The sequence below is a fragment of the Adiantum capillus-veneris genome, chromosome 19 (assembly GCF_014529385.1).
Source record: "Adiantum capillus-veneris isolate H3 chromosome 19, ASM1452938v2, whole genome shotgun sequence".
Lineage (NCBI taxonomy): Eukaryota > Viridiplantae > Streptophyta > Polypodiopsida > Polypodiales > Pteridaceae > Adiantum > Adiantum capillus-veneris.
The window spans coordinates 12137721-12158694 of NC_140949.1; the positions used below are offsets into that span (position 1 = coordinate 12137721).

The 20974-nt window shown below is 43.7% G+C and overlaps 1 protein-coding gene across 2 annotated transcripts in view; it reads left to right on the forward strand.

Moving 5' to 3' along the window:
- G4 (UbiA prenyltransferase family protein) overlaps positions 1-16411 on the forward strand; it is a 110025-nt gene extending 93614 nt beyond the window's left edge. For both annotated transcript variants that reach the window (XM_086490244.1, XM_086490245.1), the window contains 5 exons: positions 14857-14938; positions 15257-15333; positions 15416-15463; positions 15543-15615; positions 15726-16411. In XM_086490244.1, the coding sequence (XP_086346370.1) occupies positions 14857-14938; positions 15257-15333; positions 15416-15463; positions 15543-15605 (270 nt within the window). In that variant the 3' untranslated portion in view covers positions 15606-15615; positions 15726-16411. The remainder of the gene's footprint in view (positions 1-14856; positions 14939-15256; positions 15334-15415; positions 15464-15542; positions 15616-15725) is intronic.
- The last annotated feature ends 4563 nt before the right edge of the window (positions 16412-20974 follow it).

The following is a 20974-nucleotide window of genomic DNA, read 5'->3' on the forward strand; positions in this document are numbered from 1 at the left end:
TAGCCTTCACCATGCGTTTCCAACGATCCGTGCGAAGAATATGAAAAGAGAGATTGCACTCAATGATGGTGCGTGCAATCTCTTTCTCCGCTTGTCTTTGCCTCTCTTTGAGGAAAGACAATGGACCGGAAGTTCCACCCACCGTTTGTGCAAGAGTAGCTTGCTTTGGAGGCTGCCCACCATGACTTCTTTTGCTCTTCTTTGAGACGGTACCACCCTCGGTGGAGGCCATGGTAGCGGCGCTGGATGCAACGGACATTGATGGAGAAGCATCCTCTCCCGAATCGGAGAGATCATGGTCGGGCGGAACCACCTCCTCCGATGCCTTTTGGTTCCCTCCTCCGATGCCTTTGCAACCCCCTTGCGCGTCTTCAAGGGAGATACTTTGCTTTGCACTCTTCGAGAATGTCGTCGGGGATATTCGGACAAGGGCCTGCTTCGAAGCATCCTCCCATCTTGGTCAAGTGGATGATAAGGTGGGTGGAGCTTGATGTCATGGTCTTGGGGCAATATTTGCAATATCATTTGCAAACATTTTGCTTATTCTTCACCCTTTCAAAGTAGCGGCAATGCTTGTTGAAGGCTTCATGAAGAGCGGGCGGCATTATGGAGAGCTTGAGGGATGGGGAGTGATGAGAGAACTTTAGAGTAATGGAGAGCTTGAAGGAGATGGATGGAGATGAAGGGAGCTTAAGGAATAATGGAGAGCTTGAAGGAGATGAAGGGAGCTTGAAGGAACAATGGAGAGTTTGAAGGAGATGAAGGGAGCTTGAAGGAACAATGGAGAGTTTGAAGGAGATGAAGGGAGCTTGAAGGAATAATGGAGAGCTTGAAGGAGATGAAGGGAGCTTGAAGCCTTGATGGAGTGCCAAAGCTTGAAGCCTTGGCCCTTGATGAATGGAGAGAGCTTGAGGGAGCTTGAGTAGGGAAGGAGACGAATGAGAGAGCTTGAGGGAGATATGGAGAAGAAGAGAGGGTGGGCAACCTTATATAGGTTTTGAGGAGAGAGGGAGAAGAGGGTTAAAGAGAGAGCATGATTCAAAATTCAAATTTCATGTGCCATGGCCATGGCCCATGTGGCTTTGTGTGTGTGTGTGTGTGTGTGGATGTTGGGGGGGAGAGAGAGAGAGAGAGAGAGAGAGAGAGAGAGAGAGAGAGAGAGAGAGAGAGAGAGAGAGAGAGAGGCTTGATGGCACATTGGAATTTGGCATCATGCATAAGGGCTTATGATGCCCCAAGGCTCCAAGGCCCCCAACGTTCAAAAACTGCCAGCGTTAGGCGCTACAAAATCCGCCAACCAAAAAACGGTCAAAATTTTTTGGCAATGGTCACATTTTTTTGATCGGACGGAACCCGGATGAGACGGACGGGACTTCCGTTCGACGGACGTGGATAACCTTGCACGCAGCTCTCCTCTGCTAGGTATGGTGCCGAGAATCTTGCAGATGACAGAAGTCGCCTGCAAGCGCTCTACCTCTGCAGCTAGGCTCGCTTGCTTTGTGGGTGAAAGAGCAAGTAGAATAGTGGGTTGAGCGGGGTCGGGCGAGGGGACTTTGGAGGAGTCCCTCTGTGACGGAGGTTGAGCCTCCATCCGTGTCTGCTGCTGTGAAGAAAAGGCGCAGAGTCGTTGACGAGAGGAGGCCTTCTCTGCCCGAGTACGTCGAGGAAGATGGCGATCTCAATCAAGCAGAAAACCGGGGATCCGAGGCAGGGCTAGCGGGATTGGAGGGATTGGGAGGCGGGGTTGGCGGGTTGAGGCGAATGGCGGGGAGGGCAGCGGCGAAGGACGGGCGGACAGGGTGACGGGCGGGGTTGGGTAGCGGATAGGCAGCAAGCGGGCTAGGCAGCGGATGGGGCGGGGAGCGCGTTGGGGGACTGCGCGCAGCAGGTGAGGGCAAGAAGGCGTGCGAGGGTAGGGGGGGCAGCAATGGTGAGAGGGGGGGCGCGACAGCAGCAGCGAGCGTTGTCTTCACGTGGACGTTTCAGTCTGAAGCCTTTCAGATACTTTAGTCTCTTGAAACCTTTTAAAGGTGATGTGCCCGAAGATGGGGAGCCTGATGAGCAACCGGAAGTGGAAGAAAACGAGGAGATCCTTGTTCCTGAACAGATTTTGGCACATAAGGACAAAAAGAAAAAGGGTAAAGTGAGAAGTCGGTTCTTGGTTATTTTCAAGAACTATCCTGCATTGGATGTGAAGTGGATGGAGGAGGAGGACCTAGGAGATACTCCTCAGATTGTGAAACTTTACCTCGAAGCTTTTGGTTTAGCATAGTGTACTCCAAATGGAACCCCGAATTCAGCTTGGCCGGAGATCTGGTGCAGCGAGTTTGCACAAGTGGGGAGTTACTCCGCTCCTTTGTCAACAGATGCCTCGATTTTGAATACTAGAGTCATTGATGTCTCTTTGAGCTTCACGGATACTGAGAGCTGACATTATTCTGCTGTATGACTTTATGAAATGGAATTCCGGATAATATGAAAATGATTTGTTCTTGACTGGTTTAAGTGCAGGAACTGATAGACCAAATGACTACAGCAGTTTGGTTTGAATGATCTTGATAGACATGGTTGCAATAGGGATTAGTCAATCAGGCACCTATGAGGTCTTGAGTGGATCTAGATGTGATTGCTAATTGCATTGTTGATAAATCATGGTCTGAGATCCGAATGAATGTTGAATGTGATGTCCTGTGATGTGACTGTCGATGTGGTACATGTGCTAGATGTGTGTTCCTAGTGCGTCCGTACTAACAGTCAGTGTCGACCAAGGCAATTTATGGCTTTTGTCTGTTTTGTAGGCGTAATCGAGGGCGATTACAATGCTTTCAAGAGGGGGGTATGTCACAACTAGGTGACGTGGTTGCACAGTACACACACACAGTCTCTGGCAAGGACAACCTGGCAGGCTGAGAATGCTGACGCGGCACTGCAGTACGAACATGCCCGCATAATCCGGCCCGAAATGATGACACGTGGCATGCTGTACGGATGCCCTTGTTTTGCGGCGTAAATTGCGGAAGCCCTAGGTTGCTTTTCTGGCTACGCAGTGTGGGTTGCTTTTCTACGCAAGAGATGAGAGAGAGAGAGCTTACAAATTTTTTCAAAGAGCTACACCCCTACCCTTTGCACTCCCAAACCCATCGAGGGGAGTGACCCTTCAGCAGGCCGAGGCGAGCCGGGCCAGACGGGCTACCAGAGGCCATGCATGCCCCACGACTCCACCATAGATAGATCAAGGAGATCCGGACTCGAGCACATCGAGCTGTTGAGGAGAGACGAGCCTAGATGATGGCTCACCCAGAGGCGTTTATCAGGGGAGCCCTTACCCCCGACCCTCCCATGTACTACATTTTACACCCCCCCATTAGCACAGGATGGAGCTAGTTGGATTAATGCATTTGCATGGTTGTACTACCCTCAGCATATAAACATGCACATATCCGTAATACTAGAGACCCATCCCCATAGATCTTATCACCCACCAGACGTCCTTCTCTTTTATTTTGTACGAGTCCGAACTATTTTGTCTTTTCCGATAGACAGAGGACATACACATATGTATACTTGATTTGTCTCATTTAGGCCGACTTCTCACATAGACATTAAAAAGCTTTCTTTCTTCTTTCTTTCTTTCTCTCCCCTGTTCACTCTATTATTGGGGCGAAGCAGGGATGCCCACTTTCTCTAACTTTGTTTGGATTGTATATTGATGAGATTGCTGACTATATTTGAGACTGCAGGAGATAGAGGAGCACAGTTGTCAAGTACATGGATACCTCTATTCCTTGATGCCGATGACATTGTGCTTATTTCAGACTCTCTAGAGGGTATGCAGATATATCTAGATGCGTTATATGCTGATGAACATGACAATGGGCTCTCCATCAACCTTGGCAAAACCAAGGTGATGGTTTTTAGTATTACAGCGCAGTGGGTTAGGAGATCAACACCTGTTTGTACATATGGACAGGAGATAGTACATATCTTGGTGATATTTAGTGGACCTACTTTTTTTTATGAGAGGTGCTATAGAGGCGAAATTGAGGAGGGGGTATGCAGCATTAGGAGGACTAGAGAGGATATGTTCATAGGTGTAGTTTCACGAGCCACGCACTAAGCTGTGGCTATTTGACACATTGGTCACTTCCACCATGCTTTATGGAGTGCATATATTGGGGCCTAGATCATTATAGTAGATCAAGGCGCACATATGATGGATGGAGATCCATAGAGAGACCACTTGTATCTATGATCTTCAGGCTGATCCGGGTGAAAGCCTCCGTGCCACATGAGATTATTAGAGTTGAGATGAGTGTACCACCAATTGTAGTGGAGGCTCTTGCTAGATTAGTGTCTTTCATTCATAGCACATGGGAGCTACCACGCAACACATATGCACGACAAGCGCTTGAGTCATCGCGACAATCAGCCAGTGATGGTGATACTTATCTTGGTTTGCACAGGTATCATCTTGGTTTGAGCTACGTGGATTTAGTATGGACATGTTGCCCCCTTTTCAGTATTCCTTGGATGCACCTTCCCTCACCCTCACACGTTCAAAGATTAGCAAGATGATTCAACATGATCCCATTCAGCCGGATACTACTAGGACTTGGTTGTCTCCGTCACATGAGTTGGGGACGAAGATGGCTTTTTATCGAGACCATCTGTTATTGGTCAGCTACGCACCTCATCCCACTAGATGGAGATAGATAGTGGCCAATACAGAGGTATACCCCCAGAGAAGAGATTATTATACTAGGTTTTCCAGAGAGAGTCAGAGACAGAGGAGCACTATATCTGCCAATACACAGCATATTGCGAGATCCGCGGGTGTTCTCATTGCTTCTTCAGAGAGGGCTTTGACCCCTTATCCTGCATCATGGATTACTATGATCACAGGTGCCTAGGTCTTTTCTTGATGGAGATCCGTAGACTTAGAGAGACTACCCTTAGGAGCAAAAGGCCTACACATAGAGGATCCATACCGAGCCAAATCACTATTTTTTTTTATCGAGGGACTACTCCGGATGGCGCACCGCAGGTTATTCAGTCACACCCTCATCAAGGCATTTTTTCTTAGTGTCGAGCCATCCAGCAAGGATGCCAAGATCTTCACACCACATATGAGGTCTACATCAAAGGCTACGCAACATCATTGAGCGACATCGACCCCCTCCCCCCTCCCGGAGAGCTGACCATGGAGGATATTGAGGCTATATTGCAAAGACCCATGAGAGAGCTCATGGGATGATCACCATTGTCTACTTTCCCCATTGTGCACCTCATTAGCCCTCATGTGAATGTACCCTCTCCCCATATGTTTTTTGAGCTGATGTATTATGTGATGACGACATTGATGATGATGAGGATCTAGGTTAGGCTTACATACCTACCCAATCTAAATACCCTCATTTATCTTTATCTTTATGTTCGCTCAACACTGTACTAGAGTCACATATGGTTGGTAACCTTTTTGTCATTTTGGCCTTTTGAAGGCGTTAATTTGTCGCGACATGAGAGACATTCACTGAATATACTTCAAGTTTAAATCACAGGATTGACGACATGGCCCGGCATAGTTCCGTGCCTAGAGGTATTGGCCCCAAAACCTGGCACCCCTTCGGTATTTCTTTATTATATTAAATCTTGAGCAAAGTACAACTCCCGTAGGGGTCTTCTGCTCTCAGACTCTGCGTCCAGATTCTCTTAGAAGTGAGGCCCCTACGGGTCCTTTTATTGTTGCAAGGGATGCCAAAAGCTGAGGCCCAAAAGCAGTTAAACTCAAAAGCTATTGGTTCCTAAAGCAATGAACTCCAAAAGCAATTTGTTCTAGAAGCAACTGATCCCAAAAACTGTCAAAAGCAGTCAGTGCAAATCACGAGAATTCCGTACAGTTGCTAGCATGTACAATTTGAAGGACTACCCAGTTCTTCTTCTTCCTCTTCTTCTGATAGTTCTTCTAGCTCTTCGAACTCGAGCGAGGAGGACACAAAGGGCAAAAAGCGAAGCAAAAAGTAAAGCTTTGGAAAGGGCAAGAAAAAGACAAAGAAACCCAGATTCCACCGAGTTTTTGACAGCTCCATAGAGGAGTCATCCTCTGACAGTTCGAACTCCGATGACCATATGTTTTATGCAAAGAAGAAGCACATTTACAGAGACAACCAATATGACTTCCTCCAAGACAAGAGCAAGAAAGCAAAAGAATTTTTAGAAGGTTGACAATCGATGAAATTTGAATCCTTTTTTGGATTCCGAGATGCTCCGAGGGCTTTGGTCTTCATCCAATAGTTTGACATAGCGTTCTTTGGAGGGCATTACTCGGAGCACGTTAAGATTAGGAGGGCTGCATCTTTTCTTAAAGGAAATGCTCGAACATGGTGGTCCAGCCTTCTTCTGAGGAAAGAAGCTCGAGTCAAGTCAAGTGGTTGAAATTCAAAAGGCTCTTTATTTCTTCTTGGCCGACCCGGGAGTACGAACGGGATATACGAACCGCTTGGAACCATCTTCTGATGACCAAGGGAGATTCTTTGGATGCTTATTGCAAGAGGTTTTGGGACTCTTTTCTACCAATCTCTTCATTTAGGAAGGTCTCTTCTAAGGAACAGATTGAGCGGTTTTGCTGTGGACTCCCTACAGAGGTATGAGACTATTGCCTGGAACAAAAGTCAAATTCTATCCAAGAATCAATGGGTTATGCGAAACGGGGTTTCTCGATACATTCGGCAAATTTGACTTACCCCACCGATGAGATTCTGACTCAGAGAACTTGACAGGCCTCCAACAATGAAAGTAGAAAGAATAAAAGTTCCCAAGAAAAGAAGGATAAGGATAGACGACCACGCCTACTCTTCGAGAAAGAGCTAACTATATCAGAGAGGGGAAGTGTTTTGGTTGCGGGGAACAAGGGCACATCTCCTCAAAGTGCCCCAAAAAGGCACTGCAAGGACCGACTGAAGAGAGGCGAGAGAGTTCTAGAGCACTAGAGGAACGTGGCAGAAAAGGCAAGATGGTACCAAATTGCATGGGTACTAACCCAAGCCTGATTGATAAAAGTACAGAACTTTGCCGAGCTCGGGGCAAAGCGAAAGATCAAGAAGCCCTGATTTTCTTCGATGGAGGAGCCAAGGCCAACTTCATTTCACTTGAATTGGCAGAGATTACACCCTACAAGATGGGACCACCAACAGAGGCAGCTCTAGCGGCACCCGAACGGGACATAGCCATTACACCTGTCATTGGCAAACTTTGGTTGCATTGTCAGGGGTACTCAAGGCATGGGGACTTCTACATCGTGCTTTGGAAGGCTGTGACGTCCTCCTAGGAGTCAGCCCGTCCCTATAGTATTGGCTTGGCCATTTCCAAAGTAATGAAATCCAGTCTCTTTGTTTACTCGATCTACTTAAAAGAGTTAAATGATAAACACAGAACGAACATGTCTGAGCTTGACAAAGAACGCAAGATTTTCTCCATGCACATGCTCATTGTTTCTCTAAGGACCTGCCAGGCGAGTTACCCTTATCTCGTCCTGAGGATCACACCATTCATCTGATTCTTGGAAGAACACCATCGAACCGGCCACCTTACCGTGTTAGCCGAGCCCAGAATGAAGAGATGATGAACCAAGTGAAAGACCTTCTTGAAAAGTGTCTTATCTAGCTGAGTACTTCACCCTACTGCTCTAACGGATCTTGGAGAATGTGCATTGATTATAGAGCTCTCAATAAAATCACTATCAAAAACAGATTTCCGATTACAAGGATCAATGATATTCTTGACCGACTTTAAGGATCCTCTTGTTTCAATAGGATTGATTTGAAAAGCGGATATCATCAGATCAGAATCGCTCCGGGAGATGTCTACAAGACAGCCTTTCGAACAAGTTTTGGTTTATATGAATTTTTGGTGATGCCTTTTGGCCTTACTAATGCTCAACGACTTTCAACCCAATGATGGATAGGATTTTCCGAGAGTAAAGATTATTTGTTGGCACTTTCTTTGATGACATTATGGTCTTCTCTAAGGATGAAGCAGAACATCGACACCATCTGCTACAGGTCTTTCAGGCAAGCGTAGTCAACTTCCAGATTGCAATATCTTGTGTAGAGAGAGAGAGAGAGAGAGAGAGAGAGAGAGAGAGAGAGAGAGAGAGAGAGAGAGAGAGAGAGAGAGAGAGAGAGAGAGAGAGAGAGAGAGAGAGAGAGAGAGAGAGAGAGACTCCTGAGACCTATTTTTTGTATGGACCTGCCAACCGTCTCACAAGATTTTAAAGAGAGACGCAAGGTCTAGAGAGAGAGAGTATAAATCTGCTGGCCTGTGAGACTACAAACTGAATATCCGGCCTCGTGCTGCATACATAAATGCGTGTGTAACGCGAGAGAGAGAGAGAGAGAGAGAGAGAGAGAGAGAGAGAGAGAGAGAGAGAGAGAGAGAGAGAGAGAGAGAGAGAGAGAGAGAGAGAGAGAGAGAGAGAGAGAGAGAGAGAGAGAGAGAGAGAGAGAGAGAGAGAGAGAGAGAGAGAGAGAGAAAATATCCGGTCGTGGGCTTGAACGAGGGGAAGAGAGAGAGAGGCCGAGTCAAGGGGAACGAGGGAAGGAGTGTGGGGATGAACGAGGGAGAGAGAGGAAGGAAGGTATGGACGACAGAGGGAGAGAGAGGTTGTAGCGGGCTAGGGAGAATGGGTGATGGGGAGAGAGGGGGAGGTGGGTAAGCGGTCTGCCTTGGTTGACAAACAAGTTTTTGGGACACATTGTCTCAACTGGAGGAGTACAGATGGACACGGCCAAGATTGAGACTATACGTGATTGGCCAGATTTGAAGACTTTTCATGAGGTTAGAAGCTTCTTGGGCTACCGGCGGTTCATTCGGAAGTTTGCAGAGGTAACTGAACCTTTGCACATATTGACACAGAAAGGTGTCCCTTTCTCGTTGGGACCGACAGAGGTGACTGCCTTTTTGACACTAAAAGAAAAATTGACTATTGGACCAGTGTTGACTTTGCAGGACTTGCAAAACTCATTTGAAGTATATTGTGATGCTTGTGGTCGTAGTCTGGGAGCGGTCTTAATGGAGGAAGGCCATGTCATTGCCTATGAAAGCCGATTGTTTCCAAGGCCAGAATTGACAGTACAGATTTATGAGAAAGAGCTTTTAGTAGTGATTCATGCTCTTACTTAGTGGCGACATCACCTACTCGTATCCGATTTCACGGTCTTCACTGATCATCAGAGTTTGCTACTTGTCACAGAAGCAGCTTTCAGAAAAGAAGATGAGGTGATCTAACATCTTGTCAATGTTTCACTCCCAGATTGTCTATGTTCAGGGACAAAAACTTGGTGGCAAAGGCTTTATCTTGGAAGCCCCTCGTCTTGGCTATTTCCGCGATTCATCATAGAAGCTTCGAGGACATGGTTGATTAGTATGCCACAGATCCAATGTATTCACTCGAATACAGGATGGGGAGATAGTAGCGGGATATTTGATACGGGATGGCTACTTGATGCAAAAAACGATGTTGTGCGTCACATAACCGTTGAGGGAAAAGGTTTTGAGTGAGTGCCATTGTCCACCTTTTACGAGTCACTGCGGCATCGGCACTACCTTGAGAGGTGTGGAGCGTTACTTCTTTTGATCGAGACTCAAAAAGATGTGGACGACTTTGTACGCAGTTGTTTAATATGCCTGAAGGTCAAGTTTGACACGCATAAGGCACAGGGATTGTTATAGCCTTTACCCATTTCCACCCGCCCTTGGGAAAGTATGGCAATGGATTTCATTTTTGGTCTCTCGAAGACACGGAGTGGGCATGATGGTATTTGGACTGTCATCGACAGATATAGCAAGCAAGCTCACTTCATGCTAGTGAAGGAAATAGTCAAGCCTGATCATTTAGCGAGTTTGTTCATTGCACAGATTTTTAGACTACATGGCATGCCTGAGACAATAGTCTCTGACAGAGATCGCAAATTCACGAGTTTGTTTTGGACGGCTATTTGGGAGAACATTGGCTCATGGTTGCAGTTCTCATCATCATTCCACTCGCAGACAGAATGGCACTCTGAGATTGCAAATTCAGTTATACTGGATTTATTGAAGTCTTACATTCCTGATCAGAGGACTCAATGGGAATTATTTTTGGCCCCTGGTGGAATTTGCCTACAATAACACGATCCTCTCTTCGACAGGGAAGGCACCATTTGAGATCATTGGAGGTGCTCCGAAGGTTCCACCCTTCCTAAGCACTAAGGATAAATGTTTTGAAGCCGACAAGTATATGAGGGACTTGGACGAGATTTGGAATTAAAGGAAGACGATTGGGTGGTCTTACGTTTTGAGAAGGCACGCCTAAGAAAGAAAAAGGGAAAGGAGCGGCTTTTTCCAAAGCTTAGCATGAGGTATTACGGCCCTTTTCAAATAAAAGAAAAGATAAATGATCTCCTTTAGACTCTGGACTTAGAGATTGAGAGTGAGCACCCGTGGGCTCAGGCTCAGTTGTACTCTGCACACAGATTAATATAAAAATAAATACCGAAAGGGACACCACTCTTTGGGGCCAATACCTCTTGGCACGGAACTACGCTGGGCCGTGTCGTCTCTTGTGCATTCTTTTGAAGTAAATCTCTGTTGTGTCGCGGACTTGCGGTAGAATCTTGACTTGGGGTGTCCAAGTTTGTAACACTTGATTACTCCTGCAAAACAAATAGAGGCCATAAAAACCAGTTCAGTAGACATTGATTCTAAGTACTGACGCACTAGACGACACCCATCCAACACTTGTACAACGACGACAGTCACATCACATCAGATCACGTGTAGATCACATTCGGATGACATTCACATTTACATTCACATCACATAGAATCTAGGACCGTGATTCCCTGCGACATATTTAGCAATCGCATCTAGATCGGCACCGGATCTCACTGATGTCGATTTAACTAATCCCATATCGCGATCACGTCCATAGATTCTGAGACCGAAATGTTGCAATCATTTGGTCGTGTGCGACTAATCATTTTCGGAGATTCCTTGTCGAAGTACTTCTATCATAAAGTCATCACCAGAATAGTGTCAGCCCATCAGTATCCTTGAAACCCAAAGGGAAATCAATGACTTTATTCCATCAAGGTAATCTGTGACAAAGGAGTGGAGTAACTCCCCTCTTGTAGAGTCCTGCTTGCACCAGATTCAACACGCTAATCTGTGGGAACTCTTGGAATAGCCATAGCTAGACACCAAAAGTGTCGAGGTAAAGTTCCAAATTTGTGGAGTATCGCCTGCTCCATTCAATTTGCATTTAATCCCGGATCGTTCTCAACTAAGAACCATCGTTCACTTTAACTTTCTCTTTCCAGTCTTGGAGAGTCAGTATCTTTTCCTAAACGAGTATCTTCTCGCTCTTTTTCAATTCAGGCTCATGCGGGAGCTATCACCGCTCCCAAAGCCATCATCATCATCTCATTGTGTTATATGTTCACAAATAATAGGTTCTTCTATACAAAATTGGTTTCATCCAAAAATCTTGTTTCGAAAAAGTCTTATTTGATAAATTCATACAACACAATAATGCTAATTCATCCATAATGTTCTATCTAAAATCCGTTTTCCTCGTCCCGTTGTATTTCCATTCTGCCAGACATCCTTATTCGTGTGTCTTGTTGGGGCACCGTGCAATGATATGTCCTTGTTCTCCACATTCAAGACATTTTCTTGCTTTGAAATATCTATCTTTCTGGTCTTGAGTCAATCGAGATCGCGTATCTTTCTGTTCTTCTATCAGTTGAGTTCGTGTGTCTGTCTGTCATCTGTTTTTGTTCTGGCTCGTCGAAGGTTCATCTCGTGGGTAAGTCAAGTTACCCGAATGCATAGCTAATCCCCGCTTAGCATGTCCTATCAATTGTTGAATGGACTCTGACTTCTTTTCAAGATAGTAGTGTCGAATTTCTTTGGGAAGTCTACAACAAAACCTCTCAATTTTCTCCTCAAAACTAATCCTCTTGAAAGAAGAGGTCGGAAGGAAAGTATCCTAAAATCTTTCATAGTAATCATCCAAAGTGTCAACTGTCACCTCTCATCATTTGAAGGTGGTTCCAATCGGTTCTCACATCTCGTTCATACTCTTGAGTGAGCCATGAAGAAATAAAGAGTTTCTTGAATTTCAGCAATTCGGTTGGTGCTTCTTTCCGTAACAAGGGAGTGGACCACCATGTCCGTGCGTTGCTTTTCAAAAAGGAGGCTGTCCGTCTAATCTTGAAGTGCTTTGTATAGCGGCCTTCAGAAAATGCTATGTCAAACTGTTGGATAAAGGCCAAAGCCTTGGGAGGACCTCGAGACCCTGAAAAGGTTTCTAACTTTACTGCTTGTCCACCCTCTTTGAATTCCTTTGCCTTCTTGCCCTTGTCGTCGAGAAAATCATACTGATTGGCTCTGTAAAAGTGCTTCCTTTTTGAATAAAAAATATAATCCACCCGTCGTTTCTTGCCCTTTTTGTCCTCATCACTTGAGTGAGAAAAGAATGAGCTATCTGAGCTCTCAGAAGAAGACGAGGACGAACTGGACAATGCTTTGAAGTGTACACGCTTCTTCTGTTTTCTTGCTTTCTCAAAAGAGGATTGTTGGCCCAAGTAACCAGGGAAGTCAATTCCCTTGTTACTTTTCTTCAATTGCTTCTCCTTTTGACCCAATTAGTTGGTTGACTCGTTTTTCGACAATGTCCTCGAGTTCATCTTTAGTAAACATCCTTGGGACAGGAGGTTTGTTGATTGCCTTTTTTATTAGTGACTCCATGGCTTTCTACCAATGAGTACTTAAGCCATCGTGTGCCGGGTCAAAAATTTGGCATACTGTGGATCCTTGGCAAACTGAAGCATTTGCTTTGTGCACTCGTCAACTTGCTGTTGACGTTTCATCTCCATGAGTTGATACTACGAAGGCTGAGGTGGCCCATACTCGTTCTTTCATAATCCGCTTGAATTTTCTATATTGCCTCCCGCTGTGGAGGTGGCAGATGGAGTCGTCTGATTCTTTTTAGAATACATTTTTGCCGCGAGAAGAAGGATCGAATTTCCTGGTAGAAGATAAATCGACCGTGCTCTGATACCACTGTAATAGACTTGGGCACCCCAAGACTAAAATCTGTCGCGACACAAGAGAGAGATTCACTGAAAATACTTCACAACTTTAAATCACAGCTCAATTCGAGACGACATGGGCCAGCGTAGTTCTGTGCCGAGAGGTAGTGGCCCCAAAACCTGGCGCCCCTTTCGGTATTTCTTTATTATATTAAATCTTGAGCAAAGTACAACTCCCGTAGGGGTTGTACTTTGCTCAAGACTTCACAACTTTAAATCACAGCTCAATTCGAGACGACATGGGCCGGCGTAGTTCTGTGCCGAGAGGTAGTGGCTCCAAAACTTGGCGCCCCTTTCGGTATTTCTTTATTATATTAAATCTTGAGCAAAGTACAACTCCTGTTGGGGTCCTCTGCTCTCAGACTCTGCGTCCAATTGCTTTGAGAAGTGAGGCCCCTAAGAGTCCTTTTATGCCAAAAGGAGAGCCCCAAAAGGAGTTAAACTCAAAAGCTAATGGTTCCTAAAGCAATGAACCTCAAAGCAATTTGTTCCAAAATCAACCGATCCCGAAAACTGCCAAAAGCAGTCAGTGGAAATCACGGAAATTCCGTACAGCTGCCAGCGGGATTTACGGGGCCTTCCATACAGTCTGCCACGTCAGCATGTCAGCGCAGAATCCAAGGTTCCGTACTGCTGCCATGCCAGCCACACGGCCTGGGTGGTCATGCCACGTCATCACTTTGTGACATTAATATAACATTTCATTTCTCTTCAAGGGATTTGGGGTTGTTGGAGTACTTTGCGGAGAGGACTTACATGTATCGTATTTTTCAGGTAGTTCGAAAAGATTGAGATGTCATAGTATATGTTGAGGGCTGCAAAGCTCTATACATTTCCATATGTTATTTTCACTGGAATCTGCAACACTTCAAAATCAGCTGGTTCTAGAGAGCGAGTCTGCCAGAAGAGAAAGGATAGTCTAGAGGCAGAAAATCAGATTTAGAGAGAGAAAGTCAGCACTCTCTAGAGAGAGGGAGCAGAGAACGTAGAGTGTCAAATGCACGGCATGGAAAACTCCAGCCCTGAAAAAAAGTTAGGCATGGACCATCTTTCTAGAGATAGACATCTCTGATTGATCAGACAAATGCAATGATCAGTTGCGTCTTTGATCTTGGATCAGAAACCCTAACTCAGAAACCCTTGAACAGCCATAGCGAAATGGTAATGCAGTATGGAACAAATCTGCAGTAAGTAGGTCAAAGAACTGAGAGGGGGGCGTTTATCCAACCATCGCATTCCGGAGGACACACACACACACACACACACGTTTGCTCATCTAACAGGAGAAAACATGAAAGGAAAGAAACAAGCACAAACAACCATGCACACATCCACACTAACATGGATGCAAACATGCAATCAAACACAGCAAGAGCTAGACACATATGGAGTAGACAAGAAAATGACTCACATGCAGCAAAAGAAAAAATGCAGAGGAAAACCCTTTACACAAACAAAGAAAACAACACAAAAAGAGGGGCCACAAGTGCGGGCTTGAATTGACCAAAGGGGGTGGAGTGGGAAGGGGGACTCACCTTGCGTTGCACCAATGCGCACGGAAAGCTCTTTGGAGCTCCACACACAGTCTCTATCGCTCTCACCCTCACAGTCTACACTGATGTTCACGCTCTACACTCATGTTCACACTCTCTTTGACTCACTCACCCACTGTTACTGACCTAACACTACTTTTTCTTTAATTTCCTGATGACTCGTGTTGCTTTAGTCATTACCAGTTGCCTTCGGCGTCGATACAGCTAAGTGGATATGTGCCGGGTGTATTGACATGACTCAACTATCTGTTGCAGGTTAGTTCCGTTTCTCGTTTCTTTGCTTTATTTAGCAATCTTTTGGTGTCTCTGTCTCTCTCTCTCTCTCTCACATCTCATCTCTCTAGAGTCTGACTTGTGCGTATCACTCGGCCTACCATTGGCCATCCATTCATAATTCCCCCCCCCCCCCACCCCAAAAAAAAAAAAAAAAGAAGGAGAAAAAAAGAAAAAGACATTGTAATCTCGTCGTTACAGACCGGTTGTCTTGAGATTTTCAGTTTTATTTGTGGCAAGAATGTGTCGATCTTCTTTTTCAATTGGGAGAGAGCTAATGAAGTTTTTGGATCTGGCCAGCTTACCTTTTTGCCACTGGAAAGCTCTACTACGCGATTGGTCTGCTAGGGCTCATTTGCCCCCAAATATTTTTCCAAGTAAGCGAACCTTAAATCTCAATTCAGTAGCTCATAACCCCTGCACGCTATTGTAAAATTTGCTAAATTTCAATTTTCACAGTTTCAATACTTCCTCAAGGACCCGCTCAAGAACGATGTGAAGTACCAGGTCTTTTCTTGTCATGGTTTATATGAAAGCATTTGTGAGTGATTGGAGGGCTCAACATCATTTATGACATTTGGAACAGGCAAGCGCACAGCCCTTTCTGGTTCTTGGCATTTTTGTCACAGCACTTGCCACCAGCCATTGAAAAGGCCATGGTTAGTGTTTTATGCCCTTGCCATGAATGATCTTAACACCAAGTTGCAGCTTAAAAGCCTGGTATTTGATTTGTAAATGAGGTGACCTGTTGGATCTGGTGGAATTGCAGGATGGTCCTAGTTACCGAGAGCTCTCCATTCTTCGGCCTGCTGTCATGGAAGGGAAGGTTTTTGTAAATTTCTCTTAGACGTGCTTGTTATTATATCTGATAGCTCTCCGAGAGCGAGAGCGCTCCATTTTTCGGCCTGTTACTGAAGGGAAGGTTTTTGTATATTTGGCTTGGGAGTGTATCTGATGAGTATAGAGTTATTAAGGCAAGTTTGTGTGTAAGCAGTTACTGGGTTGTAAGAGCTAGACTGGGAGAAGGTAGCTAATCTCTCTCTCTCTCTCTCTCTCTCTCTCTCTCTGCCAAAGTGTAGGCAGGGTCGTGGCGTTTGAAGGAGCTTTTTTACAGCACGTGTGGGACATTGATGAGGGTTGGAAGACATGTTCTCTCCTGATTTGCATTGCAGAGGGGGGGGAAGCCAGGAAGGGTCCCTGTGAAGAAGCAGCGGCGGTGAACCAAGATAAGTAGTTGCATGCAAAATGAGGCTTCAAATTGGAGGTCTAACAACCATACTAGAAATTTGGAATCTCTCTCCCCCCTCCCCCCCGCGGCCCTCCTGCTTATTTTGTTTTTGTAAATAGAGATTGAATTGTCTCAAAGTCACGTTGTGTTATTTTGTTTTGCAAATCTTACAAAATTTCATGTAAACCTCTTGATCCGTACTTATTGCATTAATGACGTTTTTAAAATTCAGCATTGCAACACTAGTTTCATCACGTTTTTTGAACGAGTAGACTAGCTATATTGTTTTTTGTTGTGACGGAGGGGGTGATGGTAAAAGGTGGGTGCGATCGAGCCTTTCACTTGAGGATTAGAAGTCTTGCTTCATCTTGTGCTTCCCGAATTCTGATTGCTGTTGTGCCTCGCGAGCTTGTTCCAGCCTCTTTTGCCTGAGGAAATATTTAAGGTTGCACCCACTAATCCACTTAAGGTAATTTTCCCCCCACAAGTGTAAGAAGTTTGATGGCATGACTTGATGATATATCATGAATCACAAGGGGTCCTTCACCTCGCTTCTTAGGGTGTGTACAAGCACGTAATCACCCACTAAAAGCTCCTTGTTTCTAACTTGTAATTCTTTCATTCGACTTTTTCCGCGCGTAAACACTCTTACTTTCAATTTGCACATTCAAAGGTTTGTCGCATGTTTGCTAATATTGCGGGGTCACACTTGGTGTAACTATTTTGAGTGTTCACAAGAAGGCTTGTCCTTTTGTTGGGTTCTACAGAAAAGTGACTTATGTTGCCTCACTGGAAAATTGAGAGAGGTTGAAATGGCTTAGTGCACTGCTAGTTGTCTTTTTGACTTTTGTAGTTGTTTAGAGGGCAAAAACTCTTTATCTCGGGTTTATTTGTCATTTACTGGGCAGAAAAGCTCATGTGGGTGATCAATGTAACAAGATGTAGGATGTCTTTAACTTGTGCATATGAGTCAGGCAAGAGGCTTATAAATGTTTGTATGGTAGCGATAGAACCATTTGCTTCCTCCCACGGAATAGCATGTGGATCTTGGATATGCATCGGACAATGATGCAATCTCTTGGTTAAATTCTGTGCATGAAAAATGGAAATAGAAAGTTTGTTAAAATGTTCAAATGCTTTGTGTCAAACGATACAATTGGTTGAACTTTGGAAGTAGCTTCTCAGCACATCTATGTGATGCTAGTGTTTCCCTTGCATCTTTGCTAGGTTCAGCCCCTTTGGATTAAAAGCGTGGTTAGGTTGCTTGTCATCGTGTTATTAATGGAGAAACATTGAATACTTATTATCTAGAAGAGTTGCGTGATGCAAAACCTCTAGTGACCAGATCCACCTCGAACATACAGAATCTAGATGCGTTCAAAAAGTGAGGAAAATCTTTTGGAAGATTATTAGATGTCAAATATCAAGTGTTTTGTATGGAAAAAATGTTAAATGTGAATGTCTAGTAGTATATCAAACTGGTATAAAAGAGTGTGCATGATAATTCAATTACTATTCAATCTGGACGTGCAGAATTTGTGCCTTATTTCATACTTAGGGGCCACACTCGGTGTAAATATTTTGAGACTTAGCTTACATGCATGAACTCTTAGCTTATGTAATATCGTGGGATCACTCTTGGTGAGGCTCTATTGACAACATGATTATTTCCTTCTCATTGGGTGGTTATTCTTGTACGATACCGTGATTATGCAATGAAAATATTATGACCGAACATGATTCTAATGTAAAATACGTTGCATTGGATAGGCATGCATTTGCTTTGTGAAAGTAATGTCTTTTTGATAAGAATTAAACTAAGAAACAGGAGATACGTGGAGAGGTGTCTTGGAAATTATTTGTTAAGTTGGATATGTAGATTGCCAATGAGTCCAGAGATTTTTAGTTGTAAGAGATAATTCTCCAAGACCAATTGTTGTGAAGGGATGAAGGAGCATAAGCAAGGGCAAATCTTTCCCTCGAGGATAATCACATTGTAAACAAGGAGAGAACCAGTTGTTCTGGAGGGATGAGGGAGCATAAGCCAAGGAAAATCTTTCAATAGAGGATGCTTACATTGCAATTGTTGGAAAATGGGACATTTGATGAGACGGTGGTTGATTAAAAATGTAAGTCAACTGTATCTAAAGTAGATTTTGAGAAATCACATAATTTGAGATACTATTGGTCTATGTATGCTATCCAAACATATAGCATATGTTAATTTGTATTAACACCATTCCTTGCGTGTAATGTTTACTTGCATTCAAATTTTGCAGGCGACTGCTAAAGGAACGTGTAAGCCAAATAGGAGGCATTTTCCACGGGAGTATATTGAATATTAAGCATTTGACGTGAGTTGAATCATTGTTTGCGTACAAATGGTTGATTGGGTGTCTAGCATGCCAAATGGATAAGAGCCCAATTCTTTTATACTCATGCCTACGACACTGCAGAAGGTGAAATTTAAATGACTATTGTTATATGTAAGAACAAATAGAAACCTAGTTGCACTAGTTTTGGTAACATAGATTAATGTGGTTCTAGATTAAGGTGGACTTGTAAATGTATGTGTTTTCAAGGGTTGGAACCTTTGTTTTGAGCTTTGTTATACTTGTTTGCAAATAAACACTTTTCCATGGTAAGATGGCTTCATTGAATTTTGTAATGATGGAAGATCTATTAGTAGATAAACATTTTGTTTGTCTTCACACATCTATGCTTACGTTCTTCTAAACTTTGTTCCATGGAGTGAAGGACAAGGTCCAAAGCAACTTGCATGAGGAGCTTAACATGAGGCTCCCTATGCAGATGATGCGACATTAGGGAGCGGTTAATTGATTTGAAGTAAATAAAGATGCCAATGTCGCCCACCCACTTTCCCAGTCATATAGCTCTAAATTGCTATATGTGAGCCAATAAAAATGGTAGAGCTTGATTATAAATATCAAGGCTACAAAGTAGTGTGGTTGGAAAGTTTACCTTAAGTGTAAGGATGAAGGTGCCTTCGAGAGTACTTATGATTCAGGGCACCAATAAGAGTGCAAGCAACAAACTTATTGTGGATAGGTTGTTGGTAGGCCATCAATATATCTGTTAGCTCCATTAGAACATTGAAACATCCAAGTGCTAGTTCATGAATGGTATTGATCAACTAACCTGTCAATTACCATGGGTAGAGAAACCGATGAAATTTAAAGGTAGCTTTGGTAGGATCATTCAAATTAATCACTCGGGTGCAATACAAGAGTTCCAAACATACAAAAATCTTTTGCATTGATTAGTTGCATATATGTTGTACCATGAGGCTCTCCCTACATTGACGTTGTTAAAAAAAGGGGTTCGGTTTGGATCACACGCACACAATTACACATACACATTAAGTCGAGTAATTTCCGTTTGCAACTTTGGTAATTTGATAACTGTTATACAAAATTCCGTACTCACTACCTAAGTGTAACTGTATCTGGTATTATTACTTATGTTTTCAGCAAGTTGCTTTGACACGCTACGAAGGGAAACATAGGATCAGCACTGGCGTCATCTTACGAGCAACATGGGGCGAACTAAATGCTAGACTCCATCATGTACCCACGGCTAAGTAAAGAAAATTGGTAAAGTGATGTGCATACATTTTGATGGCTTCGGATTGGTGAAAATGGCATCCGGTCTAGAAGGATTGGAGTACTTTGCTATTTAAAGGTGGTCATCCTCAGCATGATTCTATTGCTTTTTTGTTTACTTGTGGACATCTTTTTGCATAAGTTGATTTGGGTCTCAATATATTGTGAGGATACTCTATGGCCAAGGGGAAGGAAAAACAAGCTTTGTTGGAATTGCAAAATGTGGCAACATCTTAGGTGGGTGGCTTCGGTGGCCTACTGTAATAAGAGGAACAATTGGTTTTGCTGTCAGGATTATCCAACGTACGTTGCCTACTAACTATACGTAGTCAAAAAATTGCTTTGACTAATGGCAACGGTTAAAATTCAGAATTTATAAGGACATTCTCTCGCATCAAGTAAATTTTTCTTGGGTTTGTTCTTGCTTTCTCCAGCATGGAGGTCAACACAATTTTGCTTGCATTTATAGACAGTTTTGTTATACATTGTATGGAAGGATTGTCTTCATTGGCTTGCCTCATGTATTTGTGCTCTAGTTTAACTCGAAGGATTGTTGGGCTCTTTTGTACTCTTTTACCAATAGTTTTGGTGGAGAATTTGGTTACATTTCATAAGTAAGAGCTCGATTGGCCTTTCAATAGGGATTGTTTTGGGTTGGGTAAAAAAAAGAGTACAACAAGTTTGACATTCGATTGGTGAGTATTGAAGGCAAATCGGCAATATCGGGAGGTGGTGATAAGGTTTGGTTGTTGTGGTATACTGATGGCTACTGCGAATCTACTTTCAGGTAGTGATCAATAATATCCCTTTTGACATGGTTAAATGTATGGTAGCTGGGAAGTTGACTGATACTTATTGTATAATTAAATGTAGAAAGGATTACATTTTAGTCATCAAATTTTTTATCACCAGGTGTATTTGGGTTTTTTTTTTTGGGCAAGCTATGCCTATTTGCCTAGAGCTGACTTTGATGGAAACACACGAGGGTCTCAATTGCTGATTCTAGTGGCCTAATAATGCAATGGATTAATCATTATTGATGGAAGTATGGCTTGAATTCTGCCACTAGGATTGGTAATCTGCTCATCTTAAATAAGATTGGGTTGTCGTATTCTAGGATTCACAATACCTTAAGTTGAGATGTGGCTTGATTAGGGTGGTGTAGCA